Source organism: Nelumbo nucifera, chromosome 1 (assembly GCF_055504915.1).
Source record: "Nelumbo nucifera cultivar China Antique chromosome 1, China Antique-T2T, whole genome shotgun sequence".
Taxonomy (NCBI): Eukaryota; Viridiplantae; Streptophyta; class Magnoliopsida; order Proteales; family Nelumbonaceae; genus Nelumbo; species Nelumbo nucifera.
In genome coordinates this window covers 148198065-148222000 of record NC_142649.1, presented here as the reverse complement: position 1 = coordinate 148222000, position 23936 = coordinate 148198065, and the positions used below count along the sequence as shown (strand labels likewise).

Sequence of the window (23936 nt, the reverse complement as noted above, 5' to 3'; positions counted from 1 at the left end):
TACAAAAAAGCAGTAAATATTAGATAGCAACCAAAATAAAAGAAAAAAGTGATTAAACAACTGGAGATGGTAAGTCTTTTTGTTCTTTTTTTTTTTCAGAAAGAACAAGTTAAAATTGTAGTAATATGTCGGAATATAACCCATGCATAGCCAGAAGCTATGCAAAGAGCCTAGCTGAACCCATTTAGCAAAAGCAAAAATATTATTCTTTGAAGAAAAAAGTAACATGGGGAAAATATAATTGTACTGAGCTTCCCAGAACAGTTTAACCAAAGTATCATTGGGAAGATAGGAATTGCAACTTCTTCAGAGTGGGAACAACATAACCACAAGTGACTTCTCCCTCTTCTTTGAGTTCATGGGTGTAGATACACTAAAGGGCTGTACTTAATCAAATTTCAACCCATAGTTAAAAAGGCAGAAAGAAAAACCATGGGGCATCACTTTTAAGTATAAAAAACTATACACCAAGAGAAGGGTTAAAGAAAATCTCCACCAATATTGATGCTTCTTCAGACCCTTGGCTGTCTCATGATGTGGATATATCTAATTTGTCTCATAGTTTCAGATCTTTGAAAGTGGCGGAGATCATCAACCATCATTCTATGACTTGGAACCATCGACTGGTGAATCAACTTTTCTCACCCCATGCAGCTCAAGAAATTTTATCCTTAAATCTCCCTTTGCACAGTAATATTATGGAGGACCAGTTGGTTTGGACCTTACCCCTCACGGGCAATTCACCACCTCCTCTGCCCATCGGCTCCTTCTTTCGGAACTCCCTAGCTCCTCAAAGGAGAATTTCTTGTATGGGGACTGTGAATGGTCCAAGTTCTGGAAACTCAAGTGGACCTGTCCCAAAATCATGATGTTTCTTTGGAGGGCTTTAAATGATGCTCTCCCCACAAAGCAGAGACTCAAAATTTGGAAGTACAACTTTGATGCTTGTTGCCCATTTTGTATGACAGGTGAGGAATCAGCTGAACATCTATTCCTCAAGTGCCCTACTGCAAAACTGGCTTGGTTTGGCTCTGATCTGGGTATCCGAACTGAGTTATTTCAGTCTCTACCAGAGTTTCTTTCCTTCTTGATCTCCCCGGGGACCCCCTCTAAGTCCTCCCCATATCCTCTTTACCTATTAGCATTTTCCATCTTGTGGCATCTTTGGCTGGCGCGTAATGCATTCTTATTTCGGAATGATGTTTGGCCTCCTGATCTGATTCTTAGTAAGGCCCGAGAATTTGTCAATCAATCTTTGGTTGGGGTCCTTCCTAACGCTGATGATCCGTCTGCTGCTTCAGCTCCTTCTCCCCCTATCAGGTGGTGTAAACCCTCTGCTGGTATGGTCAAGATAAATTTCGATGGTGCCACTTCTTCAGATCGTGCAGCTGCTGATTGTATCATCAGGGACCATCATGGAACTTTGATTTTTGCTCGAGCTGTTCCTCTCTGTTCGTGCTCTGCCTTGGAATCTGAGACTCGTGCTCTGATTGAAAGTCTGCAGTTTGCAATTTCTTGTGGCATTTCCAAGGCAATTTTTGAAGGTGACTGTGCTACTCTGACTAACTTCTTGTTGGAGGATTTTGGTAATCCTCCGTGGAGTGTGTTTACACTCTTTCATAACTGCAAGAATATTCTGAATCACCACCCGGATTTCTCAGTAGTATTTTCTCCAAGATCGACGAACAAGGCGGCTCACGCCTTAGCTCGGTTTGGTTTGACTTGTTCTTCTTCTTGTACTTGGTCATCTATTCCTGTATTCTTGAAGAAAATTGTAGAAGAAGAGTCTATTGAGTTATCTAATGAATTCTAGGCTATTTGGCCTTTTCATAAAAAAAAACAAAAGAAAATCTCCACCCAGTACCATCCTCAAGGAATGAAGAATAAAAGACTCAAAATTTGAGCCTTGATGTTTTCAGACTTTATCCTAACTATTTGAGGTAAGCTTACAGCTATATGAATTATGTTCCCACTTCCAACATTCCATAGAACCTTGAGTGGTTCAAGCATAATCCCTAACAGTAGGGGTAAAAGTTTGTAACAATAAATAAGAAAAAGTTCGGAAACATGCATTGACCAATGCCATAACAGTAAGGGTGGTTTATCATGTAAGCAGAAGGCCAATGAGGGGCTGTGCTTATTAGAAGTATGATGATGGGTAAGGACGTCTTGTTCACAGCCAACGCTATTGATCATCTCCAAAGAAGGCTGTAAATTGTGATACTATATTGAGGCAGAGACTGTCGAGTCATCCATTAAGATTGCATTGCAGAGAACAACATTATTGTTTATGACCAGCTTGACTTCGCGATAAAGTAAGAAGAACACATAATATCAATCAATGAGCATTAGAACCTAAATGTTGAGAAATATCAGAAGTGAATCAATTACTGATAAGAAATAGAAGAGAGAAGAAGCTTAAAGACCACATGATTACAACTATTAATACCCGGAAAGCAATCAATCTCAGCGGCTGTAGACAACAGTAAATCATTAGCCGAATTTGATAGGGACCTTGAAAACCCACCAGAATGATTCAACCGAGCAATTGCATTTGCTTGCCAACCCTGTTGAAGTTGAACCTCAATCACTCCTTTGGCAGTTGCAGTGACAGCATTATTTCTCTGAAGAACGAGACTTTTTAGAGATTCACAAGCTGCTCTTTTTCGTCCATCCCCAGCCTTGTCGTTGAAACAGTGAAGGAGGCAGAGGAGCTAGCTACTGGCGTTGTCTTGTAGAATGCGATGGAGGGCGGTATAAAGTCCATGCCATTTATTGGGGGTGGAGAAGACTTATTGAGAGAAGATGTTGTTGAGGTGAGCAGGCATTAATTAGACGCAGAGTTCGAGCTGGGAGCGGAAAGGGAGAAGGTGGGAAGGAGGTCTGTGGTTGTTGTAGCCTTGTAGCGCTGATCTTCCATGGCGAGACCGAAGTCGACGTAGCCCGTTAAGTGATGCTTTTGTTCGAGTCGTCTAGGAAACGTGAGGGAGAACATTCTCTAGATAAATGAATTTATAATAATAAGTAGATGCCGGGAGCGAGAGCGACAGAGAAGGAGAAAGAGAAGTTACAGTGGAGGATGGGAGATGGTTTTCCGACGTCTCTGGGGCTGTGGAGGATGAAAAGGTTGAGAGAAATGGTGGTGCACGCCTTAATCACCATTTTCTTCTTTTCTTCTTTAGCCTCTCTAGTCCCAAACCCAATCGTCTGTCCACTTTTGAATTACATTTCAAAAAATGTTTTTCTTTGATCGTTAAATCAACAATCAACGATTATCACTCAACTCTTTCACTGTTCCACAACAAGCAAACAGGGGCTCCTGAAAGCTAAAGCTGAACACTTTGCGGCCTTTGCTTAATAGGCTTGAACCAACTGAACTGGCCCTTCTGACTTTTGAGAACTTGGTTGGCCCAGCAGCCCAGGTGCCAAGATCACTGTAGCTTGATTCAACCCTGAAATGTGAAATGTTAGAAGCTGAACAGAGTTTACAAATAAAACTCTAGCGGTGAGCTTTTGTTGGATACTTGGATGGGATAGAACATAGAAGAGATGGAAAGAATCTGATACTTGGATACTTGCCTGATCCCCAAAAGTCGGTATTGAAACAGCAATATCTTCCTAGTCTAATCTGTATCTACTTGATTGGCTTGTTTCACTAATAAGAATCTGATATATCACATCTTGGTCTTCCTAATCTAAATACATCTTGTCTCTTGTCTGTTAAGCATTGTTGTTGCCTTCATGGGAGTAAGAACATGTCCTCGATTCTTTAATTGGTCTCTAAAGCCAATTGAAATTAATAAGACAGAATTTTGGTTTTCGCTTTGATGTAGTAAGCATACATGCACAATAGGGATGAAGCAGTTCTTTTAATGAAAAGACCATACATCTCTCTTTCTTAGGCCATTTACAAAAGTCACTTTGGCCTACGATAATATGATGCAAGCCAACAGTTTTTCACAGACAAGGTTCCTGTTCTTTTTTCTTTAGTAGAAGACTAGAAGGTAACATATTTCTTGGAGATATCTCAAAATCAGAGAAAAATAACTAGTTTAAATTAACCAAGTGGAATTGGTGAAAGGGGTGCAAGTCAGGTTGCCCCATTTGAAGAATTTCGACTACATTGGGATCGGGTTTGTACTCGAGAAAATTCAAAATTCAGCAAAATTTCAACCAACCAGACCCAAGCTGCATCCCTAACTAGTGTTGGTCAATTAATTTATTCAAAGCACAAGTGTCAAGTGGGGATGTTTTTTTTTTCTTGCATAAGGCTGCATTCCAATGGATACAACTAGCAAAAGTAGTTCATATGTAGTAGTAGGATGTGTAAGCTTGTAATGGATTTTCTGGTAGCACCAGACTGCATTTTGAAGGTGGTGGTTTACACTTTACAGCATTAGCATTCTTGAAATGCTGGCAATACCATGCACTCTTACAATGTTGGTAGAGGATATTAATCAGTTAGATCAGATGAATCAACATCTCAGACCAGGAGGAGAATGACTACAATTGTTTTCCTTCCCATGTTGGTGCATTGTGAGCTAAGATTCCCCCTGTTTTGGCCATTGCATTAGATGTTTGTGTTAGGCAAGCTATCCCATGGTTGTTGCAGTCTTATTTTCTCTCTGGATTGCCAGGAAAGAAAGAAAGAAACAGAAAAGATCCAACTCCCCAATTTCTTTTTTGCTTCTTGTTCCTTCAAAATTAATTTTGTTTTAATTAAAGTTCTATTTGGAAACTGAAAACCTAAATGCCCTACTGACAGTGTGAAATACATGGAAAATGCTCAAGACCAGTAATCAACAAGAATAAGCCTCGCTTAATTCATGGCTTCTATCAGCAAGCAGAGAGAGTAACTAGAGCTGGAGTTACCCATTTCCAAATGACCCTATCCAGTTGCATCAATCTTTAATTCCCCATCACCAAAATACAAATCATCACTGTCCTCTAGGTTGTTCATAAAGTTGAAGAGGAAAAGGTTCTTTGCATTACTCCTCAATTTCCCTTTCTTGGACCACCCTTTCACATTTTCTGTATTATTCACATAGATAGAGGGACAATATAGCCAGCCCAGACTTTCCATTTGTAGGTATGCTCATGCTTGTCAACTTCAACATTTATGTGCAAGGATATGGCCCTTTTCCTAAACAAACCAAATATTGCGACTAGATAAGAGATGAGAGGGACAAATCAAGATTGGTGGAAATCCTTTAACCATAACTTTTCCCCTCCTCCATAATCTGGTCACAAGCTTGATCCCAAGGTGATCAAGAACCCAACCCAAGCTTGGCTATAGCTTGACTACTAACTTATTTGATAGAAACCCACATCTATCTGAAAGCTTGAACTCTGAGGAACTTCATTTCATCAATGAATTCATTTGAAGTTTAATCTTGATTTGTTTAAAACCTACTAATTCAATATGGCAAGTGTCATCCTTTTGTTGAAAATTCCAACCATTTAGTTTCCAGGATGCATATCAAAAAGAGGTTGCTGCAAAATGGACATCAGTCCCCTGATTAGACTAGTACACTGGCAAGCCTTCTTTCTTCTTTTTCTATGGAGTAGCCTATTTGAAGTTGAACTCTGCAGATAGGGCGGTGGCACAACACCTTTTAAAGTAATGCTTTGTGGTTGTCATGAGGTACAGGGGGCCCTCACTGAACTGAAGCATCTGAAGCTGAAGGGCAGGACGGAATATACTCTTCTGTGACATGGAACGCATAAAATGTTGTGTAAATGCTCACATGATTCAACCTCTACACTGCCCAACCATGAGAGTGTCATTCCTGAACTGATTGTTGGGATTGTTGAGATGTTGACAAGGAGAAATTATCAAATATTTGTGATCCAAATGAGCTGGCTTGAATAATCAGTAGTGTGATTACCCAAAAACACACACACACAGAGATGTTGCAGTGTTTCTACTTCTTTTTCTAGTCGATCAGCAACTTTTGATTAATTCTTATCCCTGTAAATAACACAAAACTTTTAAGATACAGTATCTGATAAAAATGGAACCTATATACTCAATTAAGCTAAAATAATTCAGACTGAAGTTATACGTACCCAATTGAATCGCTTCTTCTTAAAGTGATATATTCGTTGGGGAAAAATATGAATGCTGATAAACTTGGTCCAGAATTTCAGGCAATGAACTGACTTCAAGTGATAGAGAAAACCAAAATAAAATGATTTCATTATAACTAGATTGCTTCAAAGTCCCAGTATTATGTAGGACCTGATGTACAGAAGTTGACAAGTAGACCTGTTCATGGGCCAGGTAGCCCGACGGCCCGGCCCACATCCCGATCGGGCTTGGACATGTAATTAGGCCCGCAGACCTGACCTCGGGCCAAAAACAGCAAGCCCGACTGTGTTTCGGGCCGGGCTCGGAATTTGTCAAAAAAGTCCGGCCCGCATCTCAGTCGGGCTTGGACATGTAATTAGGCCCGTGGGCCTGACCTCGGGCCCAAAACTGCAAGCCTGATTGTGTTTCGGGCCGGGCTCGGGATTTGTCAAAAAAGCCCGGCCCGAGCCCAAGCCAGCATTATATATTTTATAAAATGTATAATATTTATTAGAATATATATATATATATATATATATATTAATAATTTAATATATATACACTTTTTTTTTTATTTTTTCTTTATAATCTCTCTCTTTTTCTATTCAGCCGCTTCAATAATAGCAGCGGCATGAGCTAGACTTCGGGCTCGGACTCGGGCCTTAGAAAAATCTGTTAATACAGAATAAAAGCCCGGCCCATAAACAGGTCTATTCAAAACCAATTTAAAAATTTTTGAAAGATAATAGTTATGTTCAACTGTGCATTTAGTACAAGGCATATTCGATGGGCTACTCCCTGATTTCATAACATTAGGCCAATGATCCAATCCATAATATCCATTCTTTGACAGTCGGCCAAAAAAAAGTACCAATTTAGGCTAGGGTTGTCCTGGCCCTATAACACAAAAAAACATCTATAGTTCCATTAAAAAAGGCTTTTGGGCCCTGTTTATGTATGATGACTGTTACATGTCTCAGGCCAAGATGGGGTCCATGGGGATTTTTTCATATGCTATCCTCCTCTACTACAGAAAATTTTTACAGTAGCACCCATAACCCATTTGTGGCGAAAACATTCACTTTGGCTACCCTTTGGTTGTTGTCTAGAGAGCCAGAGAGTATGAAGAAACTTTTACAATTTTCTCAAGAAAAAAAAAATTCTAAAACAAGTAATTGTTTGGTCTAAGAACCTACAAGAGTTTCGTTTGAAATGGTAGTAATTATTTTCTCTTACAAAACTACCTGAAAATGTAAGAGAATCGAATGCAAGGTGCAAAATGAGTAAATGGGGCCTATTAACTGGCTCTTTTTTTTTTAAACAACTTTCTTTGTTTTTTTCGTCAATCAAACACTACAAAATATAAATGTTTTCTTTCATGTTCTTACATTATGTTGGGGAACCAAACCAAACAGAGCCTTTGTCACGCTATCTAGTGTTTCAAATATAAATTCTGTGGAGAAAGGAATTGAGGATGTATCTCTGATAGAGGCTTAATTGCAATAAGAAATTCCAATCCATGTAAAATCCTATTCCGTTGTGGCATCTAACAGATATTAATATAATCGCCCATTTGTCATGTGGCATGACATTAGTTTCAGTTTCCACACAATTTCTCGTTTGAAAAGGACCGAGGGAAACATGTTACAAGAGTTTCTCTGTCTTTACTTATCAAAATCAAAATACAACAAGATTGAAGCGTTGGGCTCACTTGAAGAAAGGCAAAACTAGAGGGTCCTCTCCTAGTAGGTGGGTGTTGGTAAGCATCTGTCACACCCATCATGATCCATGTGGGTGAGAAACCAGTGAGTGATCGATGGAAAACTTGGATGGGTGTTTGGTAATAGGAACCACATTTTCAAAATTGCTTTCTAAGGAATTGCCAATTTTGAGGCATTCTGGCAATCATCAGTTTCATTGAAAAAATGTGTCTCAACTTCAAGAATGGCCCCTGAATATAAAGGTTAAGAATTACCAATTCCTCTACTGATTTTTTTGAGGAATGAACTTAACAATTGGGATTTCTTTTACTAGTAATTTTAGTGTCGGCCCTGGGCGAGCTGGCTGTCAGTTGTAAGTTGTAATTTTGCACAACCAATTCATTTTATATGGGCTCTGTACTCCCAAATTGATTAGACCTTAGACAACTAGATGAGTGTGGATGGATACTTGATATTTACTAGAGGCATTAGAGCAGCACAAGGAGACAATGTTGGTATGAAGTTCAAATTTTGTAGACAAAACCCGTAATTTTTTTTTTCTTTTTGATGATATTGACAAACCAACTAATGGATTACTTTATTAAAAGAAAAATAATAAGAGTTGGCACATTGGAATATAGATAAGAAGAAGCATATGATGAATTAATTTCTTATACATGAAGATGAAAATGAAGATGAAGATGGAGAATGGAGTGATAATCCATAGGGACAGTCCAGGACCCACAAGAATTAACTTATAACAGTGAGAACGAAAACCCAGTCAGTGAGTCCGCAGTTAGTCAGTCTCATGGAATCATCCTCTTTTCTTAGTTTCCAAAAACAAATAGTAAATAAAACATCTAATAACCATCCAAAAATCTCATAAGGAAATGCATGTAGATTGCAGCCTCAGGAACCAATATACACATGATTGAACTGTGTAATAGACTCATCTCTTTTCTCTAGACCGATTAGCGCGCGCACACACGTCTCCCCCATGTTGCAAAACCCGATTCGCCAAAAGCCCCAGCTCTAGCCCTAACCCCTTAACAACACCCCCACAAGGCACAAGCCCAGTAGGCCACCCCCCAGCTCAGCACTCTCTCGGTCTCTGTCTCTGTCTCTGTCTCTCCCTCTCTCTTTCTCTCTCCTTCACGCTTTTCTCTCTCTCCAAGTGGGCAATCCAAGTCCCTTCCTCCCTCGGTCGCTTCACTTTTCTTCAACATCCTCGTCGTGTGTCAGAAGAATCAGAAGCACCCAGCCTCCCCACCCCATCCTCGAAGCCCCCTCCTCCTCTTCCTGTGCTGCTGCTGGTGTTGCTCCTCCTCGTTCTCCCTTTCCTTTTCATTCAAGCAATCCTCCGCCCCAACCCCACTTCCTTTCTTCATTGTTTTACAAGCACAAGCGCCTCTCTCCTCACACCAATCCTCTCCCTCTTCTTCCTTTTTTTTTTTTTTTGGTTCATGTGTTCGACACCTGAATTTCAATCCAATCCCTCCCGGTTCTAGCCCGGGCCTTACACGGCCCAATGCATCCCTCTACAGCAACCGTCACCGGATCAGTACTGCTACCGCCGCTGCCGCTGCCGCCACCACTACCACCATCATCATCATCATCATCATCCCCAGTTCAAACCCTTGACCTCATCAACCACCTCCTCTCTATCCTCCTCCTTTCCGCTCTCAGCGTCAAATCCTTCGTCGGTCGCTGGCAGGTCCTCCTCTCTAAACTCTCCTCCCTCAGAACCTCCCTCTCGGAAATCTCAGATTCCCCTCACTGGTCCGAGAATCTCCTCCTTCATGACCTCCTCCCTACCCTCCTCTCCACTCTTCAGAAGACCAAATCCCTCTCTGATCAATGCCACGACCCTTCTTCCTACACCGGCGGTAAGCTCCTCATGCAGAGCGACCTCGATATGGCTTCCGCTTCCCTGTCCGCCCTTCTACATGATCTCGATTTATTAATCAAATCCGGGGTCCTTCGCCAGTCCAATGCTATCGTTCTTTCCCAACCCGGTCCCGGCTCGTCCAAAGACGACTTGGGATTTTTCATCCGCGACCTCTTCGCCAGGTTACAGATCGGGGGGATCGAGTTCAAGAAGAAGGCCTTGGACTCGCTGCTTCAGCTTCTCCGAGAGGACGATAAAGCTGCTGTCCTGGTGGCCAAGGAAGGAGACATTAGGTATTTGATTCATTTGCTTGATTCCAGTCATCAGCCGTCGCTTCGAGAGCAAGCAGCGGTGGCTGTCTCTGTTCTTGCAACTTCCGGTGATTCCTCTCGTAACGCCGTCTTCGAAGAAGGGGGTTTGGGGCCTTTACTGCGCCTTCTCGAAGCCGGTTCGTCGGGCCTGAAGGAGAAGGCTGCCATGGCCGTCGAGGCGATCACCGCCGATCCGGATAATGCCTGGGCCATTTCTGCCTATGGTGGTGTTCCGGTGCTAGTGGAAGCGTGTCGTTCGGGATCTCCTTTGACCCAGACGTTTGCAGCAGGTGCGATGAAGAATGTAGCGGCGGTTGAAGAAATAAGGGCTGCTTTGGCAGAAGAAGGCGCGGTCGCCGTTCTTGTCCAGCTATTGGTTTCTGGCACCGATTCCGCCCAAGAAAAAGCTGCCAATAATCTGTGGATCCTCGCCTCGTCGGGAGAAGATTTCAGGGCCTCGATAATACGGGAAGGCGGATTACAGAGGCTTCTGCAATTAATACAGGAGTCTTCCAGCCCGGATACGTTAGAACACGTCCTGCGAGGGATATACGCCCTCTCGTCTTCAGCTTTGGCAGCCAGGATCTTGTCTTCATCAAATCCATTCATATTGCAACTCGGCGAGCTTGTCAAGCATGGAAATGTCATCGTGCAGCAGATGTCTGCTTCACTTCTAGCTAACCTATCTATAAGCGATGCGAGCAAGCGGGCAATAGCAGGGAGTATGGGGGCACTAGTGAGAATGGTGGAATCTTCCAAGCCGGTGGGTTTGCAGGAGGTAGCGACGGAAGCGCTGGCCTCCTTATTGACCGTTCGGTCGAATCGCAAAGATCTTGCCAAGGACGAGAAGAGTGTACTGAGGTTAGTCCAGATGTTAGATCCCAAAAACGAAATGGTGTGTAAGAAGTTTCCAGTATCGGTTATCTCTGCAATCTTAGCCGGAGGCAGCCAAAGGTGTCGGAAGAGGATCGTGGCTGCCGGAGCCTACCCGCATTTGCAGAAGCTGGCTGAAATGGACGTCGCCGGCGCAAAAAAGGCCCTACAAAGGCTTGCCGGAAATCGTCTCAAGAGTATCTTCAGCAGGACTTGGAGGGAATAACCGACAAAGAAAAGAAACTAACCCCGCCAAAGGGCAAAGGTAAGTCGTCAGAGACTCAGAGGGAGAGAAAAAAAAAATCCGTTTGAATTAATTTTTTACTTTTTAGCACACAAAAATCTCAACTTGAGCTGTGTGATAAGCTAGAAATCCACTCCATCCCAGCCATTAAAGGTGGGGATCATGGGCCGTCGGGTGTGTAAATCGTGGGACGGCTTTTTTAGATAGATCCATTTAAGTTATGGATTGGCCTATCCAAAAAGCCCACCCAGATGGTGCAGTTGGAAATGAAAATAGTCGAGCCATCATTGGCTTTGCAATAATTATTAAGATTAAAGCGTTTTTTTTTTTTTACTTACACTAGCAGTGTTTGTTGTGATATGCATTTTTACAGGTATCCGTTTGAAATTCTAACTGTCGAAGAGGAAACTACTTTTCCGGTACGAGAATCAAACACATACTTCCTATACTCAACCAAACAAAAATTTTACATTATTATTAGTCTCCTCCCCCCGACCCAAGAAAAGAAAGAAGACCAAGAAGGCTATAGAGAGAGAGAGAGAGAATAAGAATAGTTAGGAGGTTATTATTCGAATATTTATATAATATAGAATAGAGAGACAAAAAAGAAATGGTGGATGCGGTTTTTAGGGAAGTATCCTCTTTCTTATTTTAATTGTTTGACTTGTGAAGCTTAGACTCTGAGAGTAAGTGAGAGAGATTTGATAATGTACATGAGAGAGGGTCTGTTGTTTATCTGTAATAGGCATATCTTTTTTCTTTTTTTCATTTTTTTAAAGCATTAGATAGTAGGTGTGTAATTGTTTTTGTTTGTGCATGGTTGTTTTTTTTTTTTTTTTTTGTAATAAGCTTCTTTACAATTGACTTGTTGTGGTGTGATATAATCATATAATCGACTTTTTTGCTTTCTGATTCTTGTTTTGTCTATTTTTAATTCCTTTTGGGTGATGAGGACCATGAGTTGATGTGGACGTTGCTGATATATTGATTGTATAATAATAGGATGATGTGTGAGTGTGATGTACCAACCAAAACTTAGGAGTGAAGGCCTGCTCTTCTTAAGTTAAATCTTAAACCCCTCTCTAACACCATATTAATCACAAAAACTCAGAAAGCAGTTCTTTTTTGTAGCCTTACCGTCAACAGAAGAGTGACGTTCCTTCCCATGGAATTGGAGGGTAGAAGAAGGGTAGGAATTAAAGGATCCCAAAAAAAGTATACTACTGTGTTTTGTTGCTGTGCATTGATATCATCATGGTTTTGTTTTGTTTTATTTTTTGTTCCCTTGTTTTTTCTTTCCTTGTGTAACTTGTTTTGCTTTTGGATAATCATGGGTGAGAGATCAACATCTGAGTGCAGCTGCTGCAGCCTGATATGTATTCAGTGTGTGATACTGATAATACAACAAAGTGGCGACATAGACAGAGACGGGTTGGGGTTAGGGCTGGGGTCCACTTTTATAATTCATATTAAAGCCCACATGACATGCTTGGTGGAAAACCCATTCAACTTTGAACGCTGATTTCATAATTCATTGGATGGATCAACATGATTTCATGGGCTGGGGTGTGAAATATGAGCGATGATGTTGAAATGTCAATATGGGATGACCAAGTTTTATCGTTCGATCAATTCCCCACATGGGTTGTTTCAATTTATGTTTTTGAACTACACGTGGAAGTTGGTCCCACCACAACCCCTTTCCAGAACAGTGAAATCTCAAGGCCTTCCAGTTCCACAAGAAAACAGGAGCAGGTAACGGCGCAGTTGGGGGAGACTGCACTAGTCTAGAGAAAGAGGGAACCGTTTTCAAGAGGAGATCATGGCGTGGCGTCCCTGGGCATTTTCCCAGGGAAAATGGAAAGGGATCGGGGCAGCGGGGGGACGGGTGGTAGGACTGGAAAAGAGCGACTTTCACATGGGAAAAGAGGGGGGGTCATAGCAAATTAGCAACCAAAGGTTGGGGGGGGGGGGGGTGATTGAAGTAACACAACCAAAGGTTGTGGGGGTCAGCAAATTAGCAATAATCCCTTAGCCCTAGGTGTGGGGTGTGGGGTGTGGTCCATTCCCTACTACTCACTCTACTCCGTCAAGAATCAAGACTGGTAAGTAAACAAGTGATGCCTGAGAGAGGTTCAGAGTGATGATGCCTCCTCACTTGTTAGCAAAAGAAAAGTAGGCAACTTTTTTGGTCATATTTCTCGTGGAAGCTTTTAAGGAACTGCACAAGCAAGCTGTAAAGCTTTGCTTCTCTTTCATTGCAGCTCACTTTTCCCTCCCCTCTCATCATTATTCCCTTCTTCCTTCTCCTTTTCTTTCCCGCCAGCGCCATTTTACTTAATTACCATTTTTCTTTTCCTTTCTCTCCCTCTTCTCTTTTGATAGATGGGGTAACTTGACAGTTACAACGACGGTTACACAAGTCCGTCTCTCCTATTCTTGATTTCGGGTGATAAATCATTAATTTGAGCACATCTCCTCCAGCTTCTGAGTTCTGAACTGTGATAAAAGAGGCGCACTACCGCTTTCTCCTAATTAAAGACAAACACATTCTTATGTAATAAAATTTGTCAGGAATCTTTTGTCTTTTCACCAGGGAACGTGCCTCGATTATCAAAAATTGGATTTGCTCAAAACACACCGCCCATTTTCCTTGTTTTTTTTTTTTTTTTCTTTCCCCCGTTTACGTGATATACTGTTATCTCCCCTGGGATATATGGTAATTTTATTGTCCTCTTCTTTCTGGGTTCTGGCCCGAGTTCGATACCGTTTTTTTCTGATGGGTCCCTCTCCCTCTCAAGAGAATCTCCTACTTCTTACTCCAATGTTGATGTTGTAGCGTGATAGTAATTCCCTGATAAAGTGATAAGGAGTATCTTCAATTTGAATGGGCAGAGCAGAAGAGACATTGTTAGTGTTAAAACTTTGATATGGAGTGCCTCCGTCTTTACATATGCGTTCTATCCCTCATGGTGCTTGCTCTGTGTCATCTAGCATCGCTACCCCTTTGCGACTTGTGGTTGTGGATCTCTGGGTTCCAAATCAAAACTATTGTTTGTTCTTTGTTGAGACATGGGAATTCCTATTGATTTGGCTTCATCCGAAAAACCGGGAAATTAATTTTGTGTCAGCTGCAATCGATTTAGGCCATGCTTGGAACCGATGCCATGAAGGACATTCGGTGCTGGGGAAACGTCAACTATTTGGTTGGGCATTTTTTCAAACAATGTTTTCTAAGACTATATCTTGAAAATTGGAAAAAGAAAATATGGCCTCACATTGTCATTTTCTCATTTTTTATATCATTGCCTAGGTGGAAGCAATGGTTCCAAAAAAAAAGCCGTTTTCTGTGAATGACTTTCCATTGCAGAGCACCATTTTCTAAAAAAATGGTGTTTATTTGGGAAACAGCACCAGTTCCAAATATTGCCTTAGTTTATACCCTTTTTAAGGATTAATAGAAAGAAGGGTAAAGAGTTCAACTATGATACCAGAAAGCTTGGAACCAATCAAACCAACTGGTATCATGAAAGTGTTAAGCAATCAGGTGGCACCTTATCAAAATTCACAGAGGGGATTGTTTCGATTTTCGGGAAGCATAGAATTATCAAAGGGCTGGGTAGAAAGTTCAAATGGTTGATGCATGATCATCAAAGTTTAGAGTTTAGGCCAACGGCTTAAAATATTATTTTGAGGCAAATCAAGTGATGCTAACGTACTGTGGCCTGAAGGATTTGTCAACGCCAAGGGTGTTGTACTTGTACGTCTCCAATCCTTTGGAGTAGAAATGAGGGCCCAAGGGCCCATTGCCTTGTGCGATTGTGAATACTGCAACTGCCGGCAAAAGTAGAATTTTAGTTGAGAGAGAGAGAAACCAGGTAGGACCATTGTGTTTGAGTAGTTGGATGCACCATCATCCCATAAGTAACAAGACGTATGCATCTCTTCTTTTGCCATTAATTCATTACTCAATTGTGTTTGTGGCCTAAAACCTCCATTTTTTCTCTCCCTGTGTTAATCCGGAAATTCATCTTCAATGGGTTATGGGGTTGCTTATTTGTGTAATTTAAACGTAAAGTGGTCTTCGGGAAAAGAAAAGGAAAAAGGGTGTGGGACTCTGCCCCCCACACTCACCTCTTTGTCTCTTGATTTCACGCTCATGAATTTTAATCCTTTTATTTTCCTCCTCAAAGGGAGAGAAGTCAAAACTTAGGAACTGCGATTCAACCTAAACTTTTCGGCTTTTCAGCAATCTCTGTTTTCGGAGGTCGTTCGCTTTCACAATGTTTAAAATATATAAGAAAATGACTCGAATAGATTATATATATATATTACACAGACTGGTCCAGTGATTTTACTACCAACTTAATAAATGAAGAAAAGAATTGAATCACGTAATGGAATCAGCGTTCAGGTTACTTAAACTACACCGGTCGGTTGCATCACTTCACGCTATCTACCTTATCTCTGATATTGTTTTCAACGAGGACATTCACAGTCCATTGAATTTGATGTGATATCTTCCGAACAAAAGCTTTTCACATGTAAAAGAATACTTGGTATGTAAAAATTATATAATATAGATATAAACATAAACATATAAAAAGCTATAAAGTATAAACTTGATTATTTTTGCAGCTTGACGAACATGTGGGTTCGCCATCGATCTTAGACCGCACGGGAAGGTGGGGGAAAGAGTTTCAGCATACACCTGATGCTGATGGGCATGCATAGACTTGGACGCCCAACATTTGATAGATCTCATTCTCACATAAAACTAAGAGTTAATTGAGGTACAAAGAATATTCTAGTATCTCCATCGATTGAAACTGTTATTTTTTCCTCTTTGTTAGAAATATCAGAAACGGATTACAATGACAGGCAGTGCATTCCACAATCAAAATTCAGATGGTCGAGAAATACAAAGAGTGAATAATTGCTTCCTTCAAATGGTAAATGATAAATTAGGATCAATTTATTTGCAGTGCTATTTTCATTTGTACTGGTGTAGCTTTAAGGGAGTAATAGGTTGAGTGTAAATTTTGGTTTATTTTTGCTTTAAATTTGGTCTTGTCCTGTTTGTTTTTAAGAATTAAATCGATTCAGTCTCCGCCTTATATTGAAAGAGAATAGAGGTGTTATACAGTTTTGTATGCCCTTAGCTTCAATCAGAATGATGTACTTTATGAGTTTATTGTAAATAAATAAAGATACATATTTGAATCATGTTCCCTTGGTATGTTTCTGTGTAATACCCTTAAACTGGACACTTAATGAGACTCGTGTTAGTTTAAAATGTTCACAGCCAGTGGGTCGGTCTGGGGAGACCTATCCTGACAAGGCTGACACTGTGGTACCACCAAGTCGGTTGGGGTGGCCTGTCTCAGCTGCCAGGGTGAGACCCTAGGCACATACAGTGTAGGATTAATTGAATCTTTGAACTGGACCAGATTTCCAGTATTGCCCTGGACCTCGGAGATTGATGGGCAAAACTGGAAAGTTACACCCGACCCCTATACTCGATTATGATACTGCACTAGGTGTCGGATTGGGCTATCTTTGATGTACCAATCAGTGAGATCCTTAGCGGGGGTCAAAACCTAGGTATGTTGGGACAGTCCGAGAATTCATCTAAGTGGGTGATCATAGTGATAGGATCAGCCCTTTTGTTGGACAAAGGTAATGATCGGGGATGCACTCTCACTGATGGAAACCAAGACTGCCGGCAGCCGATTTCAACCGTTGAGATTTGTTTTGTAAAATATATTTTATATAAGATATAAAAGTATATATATGGTTTCTAAAATGTTTGCAAGAAGGTTTTAATTCCCGGGATCCATATGAAGTGGAGAGTGCAACACTGTTCCTTGTAGCCGAGGGAGAGGTCCTCTCTTGTTGGACAGTGTATGATCATTATGGGCTGAGAGGTTAAGTGTAAGACCATTGAGGTTAATACCTGATGGGCTAATCTTGCATCTGCCCACTGTCTTTAACAGTGTATTCAGTCAGGCCTTGTAACAAAGGCTGGGCCGAACCCATGTGGCTGATGTGTAGATCAATGCTTGGGTCCCACGCCATACAAGGAAGCCCAACTGGGCAGCAGTTAAGAGGGTTAAGTGAGCACATAAGCTTAATAGGCCTAAAGCCCATTTTGAACTGGGCTGTTTATTTAGTTAATAAAGGGGCGAAATCTGAAGTGGATCAGCTAATAGGATTGGGCTTAGACCCTATCCACTTAGAGAGTCCAAGATCTAAATAAGATTTAGATCTGGAAACCTCCTAATCAGATTAGGAGATGGCTGATCTGATCTCCAGATAAGATAAGGATTATCCCTTATCACTTAAAGGAACTTCTAACCCAAATATGATTTGGATTAGCAACTCCTAATCTGATTAGGAGCTGATCCCTTTAAGATTATAAAAGAAGAAGGGGGCGGCAGCCTAAAAACATACAGATCATCAGGTTTTCTTTAGTGCTGAAATCAAGAAGAGAGAATTCTGCTCCCTGCAAATACTCTCTTGCCGCCTCCCTGTTCTTGCCGCCCTGTTTGCCAGTTCGATCTCCACTTGTGGGAGAAGTCAAGATTGGATCTTGACATCAGTCCTTTGAGAAATGATTGAAAGGAAGCTGTGCTCACGTACCATCTTGCTGATTCTTGCGAATGACAGAGTTCTTGGAGAAGAACACTGCTGATTCTGCTCCACCTGCACTGCGCCATCTTCAGTGGGAGCAGTCTTTGGATCCTTCCTTGGGCGTGAACACCTTCGTTGGGAGATATTATTTCTCCGTATCAGGTATAATCCTTCCCACTCCTTTTTGGTTCAGATCTGGTTCAGTTTATGGTTTAGAATTGATCCTTGAAAATATAATTTTCTAAATGGGGAATACGATTCCCAGTTGAAGAGAGAGAAAAATTTTTGAAATTCGCCTCTTATTCCGCAATCTTTTGGGCGTCCATAAGATGGATCTCTCATCCCTTCAAGAGGTAGGAGGGTTATTTGCGTAGGAGTGAGATAGGAAGCATGATAATGTAGTCCCCACTTTATGTAAAAAGAAAATAGAGTTTGGAGAAAGATTGTGCAAATTTTGCATCAATCTTTGGGATACAAAAACTGTACTGTGAGTGAGAATGTAAATGAGACAAAAATAATGTACACATTTTGTATTAGATAGGAATGCAAACGATACTTACAAACAAATACATATAAAATTGAACCAGATGCAAAATTTGTATTCAATTCAGATTTACACTGCAAACAAACAGCCACGGGATCAATGCTTTCACCGCAGTTAAGCAAATGAGTATGTAGAAAACTTGACTTTTTTTCCTTTTACTATGATCATCTTAGTCAAATGGTACAAAATCATGTAATCATGCTTATTCTTAGACAATAGGGGTACCAAAAGAAATGTTCAAGTTATTAAAAAAATTATATAACTGTTTAACTTCAAGAGATCTTTATGTGAGATAATAGGGCTATTAATTGGTTTAATGGTAAAATCTCAGGCCGGCAAGTGGTAAACACAGTTTAAAAAAAAAAAAAGAACACAGGTTAGGACCATCTCCAGTTCCCAAGACCCAAAATTGTTAGAACCAACATTGGGTAATTGAGTAATGGTTAGGACCAACATTGGGTATTTTTTATCCTTTTATGAAAATCTATACACAATCTCTCTCTCTCTGACGCACACACACATCTTTCACTCTAGACCTTAAGAAATGACACCCAAGTTTCATTCATCTATTAACATAAACCGTATCCAAATAAAAGTTTTACCAACTAAATAAAGGCATCCCTAATAATAATAATTAAGTCATCGCTAAGATGAGTTTTGTTCAGAGTACAAAAGTAGGATTTTTGCACAACACAGCAAACACTAAAAGCTGAATCTGAGTGTGCCTTTTTCTGGATATCGTCCCTTAGCTTATAGAGCCATGTATATTGGACTAAGCTGGACTTGTGCCTAGGAGACACATTAATTTGAGCTAGGATTGGGTTGAGTTGTGGAATAAAGCTTATTAGACATCTACAATAAAAGATACTAACAATTATTAGACCTTCCAACTGAGGGCCGGGGTAGCCCAGTTGCTGCACTATTGGATAAATTGTTTCAGCGTTGGTGCGGTTTCAAATTCCATTAAGAATTATTTGATTTTTAAGGTTATTGATGTGTTATTGTACTATTCGCTTCAAAAAGTAAAGTCCCTTATGTCAAGTAATGATTAATACAAACAGTTCACCCCAGAAATCGTATGTCAATCATACAGTTAAGGTAGGTGTCAGTTCGGAGTTGATGTCATTTTCCTGAAAGAGTATAGATGTTATAGGTGGAACTGTTTATAAATTTGAATTGTTATAGGTCTACGGTTTAAATCAGAATTGTGAGGGGGAATACAGTCTAAAAATCCCAAATAACAATTAATGGACCTTTTATTTAGAGTGCATATTTTTTTCAAAAGTTTTATGACATATATTATATACTAGCAAGAAGCCAACATGGGAAAATGAGTATATATATAAGAGATTAATACTTAACATGTATTATATGGGTACATGGATACATGCATACAACATACAGACAACTGACACACATACAAATGCAAAATGCATGGGGGTATACTTAAAAGGTGCATTATATATCTGGTTTTAATTTGCAAAGATTGAGCTAATTAAACCGCAATTACTCCTAGATGTGAATGCATTATACTTGTATCTGTATGGAGTTCAATTGGGGTCGTAATTAAATAGTTGGGATCCATATACTATAGTATTGGATCATATATATATATAGAAATAATCTATTGAATTTTCATTTCCTTTCCCTCCAAAAGCAGGTCAAGCTTTAGCATGCATTCAGAAAATTAAAAAAAAAAAACAGTCAAACTAAATTTCTTGCTATGATCTTGTCTTGATTTTGCAACCACAGTTGTTGTTCGTGTAGGAGATGTTGATTCATGGAGCCATCCAAGGAAGTTTCACCCGGGGGATTGGATGGTGCAAAAGGGTCATTTTCGATTTGCAATGGCGGTGTTGTGGCATCGGAGTTTTGTGCACAAAACGTAGGAGTTGCTTGAAACGTGGGGATGGAGAAGGCACCATCTGCTGCAACAACAGGATGATCAGGAGGGTTGATGGCCTGCGCATGGATCTCACCCTCATCGTCACCCTCACCGTCACCGTCACCCTCACCCTCACCCTCACCCTTAGTCCCACCCTCACCCATGTCTTGTAGGAAAGGGTTATTATAGTTTGGATAATTGTGCTGATCATACAGGTTGTCGATGACAGACAAATGGTCTACCTCCCCACCAGTTTGCTTGGAAGATATGTCCTTTGCACTTTGAGTTAACACAAGCTCCCACCCCTCCTTTGAATCTTCTTTGACGTCCAACTCCAATCCCGACACCGAAGGCTGTTGCTCCTCTTCTTGTTGGGGCTGATCATTGAAAAGCAGATCAAGATCTGAACTGAATAAGGGCGGGCTGCTTGTTCCCCTTTCATTCATATCCATCAAATCGGATTCCCTTTCGAATTGTTCTTGATCCATGTCGACGGATGGGCTTGTTCCTCCTACATCGGCGTCGGGATCACTACTAGATGGTTGCGGTTCCATCTCCGAGCCCCAGTATCTCTCCTCTGACGACATCGTCTCTGCTGGTTGATCGGATTGTTGAGAGGCTTCACCACCTCCTTCACACGGTTCCGAACTTGTCATGCTAGTGGAGAATGCACGGAGAAGCAACTGGGGGTTCTGCGGCGGCTCCGCCTTACCATTATTAGCGGTTGGGAAAGAAGCCTGATCTTTCAGGAATTCCCTCAACGTGTCGATGAGCTCATCGGATAACTTGTGGACACTCGGATATTCGGATGTTCGGCCAATGTTAAGGCCCTTGCACAGGTAATAGAAGGCAGATAGCTCTTCGAATTGCTTCGAGGCCTTAACGCACGTTTGGAAGGCATTAACGCAGGATTCGTACTGAAGATGAAAGAAACCATCTAGGAGAATTGCGAGACCGTCGGAGATATCCCGATAGAGATCAAAGCTCTCCAGCACCACCGAGTAAAGACATATTTGCACCAGTCGGTTATTCTTGGCGGCACCAGTGGGGCGGGTGGCCATCGCCCGATCAAGTAAGCGTTGCCAACAAGAGATCTTCTCGAGCAACGAAGGGGACTGCTGAATGTCATAAACGGCGGGTTCATAATTGATGATGCCACCTTGCTTTTGATCCCAATTTGAAGGTCGGCCATGGAGCTTGCCATTGAGGAAGCAATCAAGACGCTCGTCTAGGTAGAGGGCGAAGGAGCGCACGAAGGCTGTATAATCCCAGGGGCTTGAATTGGAGTCGTCTCGGAAGCTTGAAAGATTGAGAATTTTGGCGCCGCGCTTCATAGTGTCGAGGACTTCCCTGGGGAAGTGCTGCTGATCACCTTCCTGAAAAATCCTAAGGACGAGCATGAGAGACTTGAGAGCAACAATCCAGTTGCTGGTGCGACCTATGCGCTTGGCGATAGTCTGAGCACAAATGGCTGCATCCTGCTTGGAGGCAGAGGCGAGGAGGATAACCTCTTTCACGTATCGCTCCTCCACAGGAATCGCTTCATGGGTGGTGGCCTTGAGCACAGCGATACCAAGGTTGGAGGTATTTTTCTTTGATACCTTGGCAAGCCCTATACTTGTGTGATCCTTCACGGCCCCAATCGCCTTCTTGAATTTGCTCGGCATGGTTTTGAATTTTGATCGATCGATCGATCAGCAGAATACCATCTTCCACCACGCCAGCAAAAGAAGGAAAAATAGGACAAGAGAAAGATTTGAGAGGTTGCACCCACCACCTTCACTCACATCCAACTCATGCTACACCCATTTTTCCCAACTTTTGTATTTTGGTTGAGATTGTTTTGGAGCGTTCAGGAGGGGCCTACGGAGTCGGATAGCTTTATTCACCATACAGAGAGATTAGACACACATTTTCTTTTTCATTTTGATTTGATAGAGCAAAAGCCAAAAGGGGTGATTGACAGTTGACATTGCTTTCCCTCCTTTCAGTCTATTCCGAGAGGAGAGACCGGCCGGACCAAGACACGCACTTCTGTTGGTTGACCCTGTCATCACCCTATTTTTGGTACTAAAAGACTCCTGTTACATTTAATTAGTAATGCAAATTCATATGGTTGATATATATTCATATGCATGGGCCTCAACCACATCTCTAAAAGCCGCAACCCATGAGAATGACTTCTTGGGCTTCTTTGAGCCCAACTTAAAAGTTCAAACAGGACCAGCACCCAACTTATTTTTATAGGATGTACCCATACCCACGCCTAGCCCTAGTCGTACCCCACGTTTTCTCAACTTATTATTGTCCCAACACAAGCCTAATCCAAATGCACCCAATTTCATTTTGTAGGTTGGACTTGAGAGTTGGATTGATTGAGCTTCACATCAGTCTTGGGCCTTAGGTCCAACTCTTAGGCTTGGGCTTCGGTTGCATTTAAATCTGACCTAGGCAGCCCGACTTCCATTTGAATTTTGGATTAATAAAAATTAATTTTAAATAATAATATTTTATAATTTGTCAATGAAACCTATAAGTTTTTAAATTAATAAAAATTAGCTTTGAAGTTAAATATATTTTCATTAAATTTTATTAATTTGTACTCATGGTATTTGTAAATGGATTTTGATTTTATTATTTTTATTAGTAATTTTATTTTAACCCGTTATTATTAGATATTTTTTTTTAATTTTTAAATGGAATATAAGTTAATAAAAATTAATTTTAAAATGAAGCATTTCTTGTTAATTGTAGTTATTAAAACTTAACCTCAAAGCTGTAGTATGCTAAGCCTTTTCCTTGATGTTCTCTCTACCATGTCTGTTGAACACGAGTCATTATTAGACCGTCCGACCATCAAGATTATGAACTCTTTTAATGTTTTAGGCACACTTCTATATTGTAGTAGCCCCTGTTTGATATCACTTCTTTTAAATACTTAAAATAAGTGGTGGGGCCATACAATAAGTGATAAATTATTCACATTTGACAAAAAAAAAAATGAATGAATAAGTGCTTATTTTCAAAATAAGTACTTAAAAAAACAACCCTAAGGCAGCTTATTTTAAGCGCTTATTCCATTTTATGGGACAAAATTGTCCCCATCATTTTTTTTTTTCAAGGTTCCATTGAACACCCCCAATTCAGAGAAGATGATAGATTTGAGTTCGAACAAGAGCCAGCGACAACGACCAGTGACTCCAAGCTGAGAAATCGTTCCAGATATGTGAATCTTCACTCTTTTCTCCATTTTTGCACCATTTTGGGAAACTCTCCATGGTGTTTCCATCTCACCATTGCGTTTTGCACCATACTCCATAGATCTGCGATTGGGAAGTAGAAAAACCACGCCTTGTTGGCGGCACTCTCTGATTTTGGTGAATTCTTAACCCATTTTTTATGTTCTCTAGCTATTTACAAATGTATGATCATTTTTTGTGATGTTTACCTTTTTCATTGTGAATAAAAATGCTAATACCTGAATTTTCCATATGGAAAATGTGGTTAACATGTCAATATTTGCTCATCACAATTCCTTTTGTGATTAATTAGAAGAAAAACATTATTTATTGTTATTGAACTATTAATTCAAATTTATTTTGGTGCTTGAAATGTTTTTTTTTATTTGATATTATTTCTTCTTCAAAAAGCGGTAGTTGGTTTTTTTTTTTTTTTTCTTTATGATTGAAATGATAATCCAAATTTGTAATGAATGCTTTGGTTTTCTTTTATTGTGATATTAGTATCTTTTATAATTGTTATTTGATTATTATATCTGAATTATTAGT

The 23936-nt window shown here is 40.6% G+C and overlaps 2 protein-coding genes across 2 annotated transcripts; one reads left to right on the top strand and one right to left on the bottom strand.

Moving 5' to 3' along the window:
* Positions 1 to 8594: 8594 nt before the first annotated feature.
* LOC104606500 (ARM repeat superfamily protein) lies at positions 8595 to 11995 on the top strand. Its single transcript, XM_010271742.3, has 2 exons — positions 8595 to 11107; positions 11460 to 11995. Exon 1 carries the CDS (start codon positions 9299 to 9301, stop codon positions 11066 to 11068), a length of 1770 nt encoding a protein of 589 aa, XP_010270044.1. The 5' UTR covers positions 8595 to 9298; the 3' UTR covers positions 11069 to 11107; positions 11460 to 11995.
* Positions 11996 to 19825: 7830 nt separating this feature from the next.
* On the bottom strand, positions 19826 to 22429 carry LOC104606499 (clathrin coat assembly protein AP180). Its single transcript, XM_010271741.3, has one exon. The coding sequence runs from the start codon at positions 21813 to 21815 to the stop codon at positions 19968 to 19970; it is 1848 nt and encodes a 615-aa protein (XP_010270043.1). The 5' UTR covers positions 21816 to 22429; the 3' UTR covers positions 19826 to 19967.
* Between the last annotated feature and the right edge of the window lie 1507 nt (positions 22430 to 23936).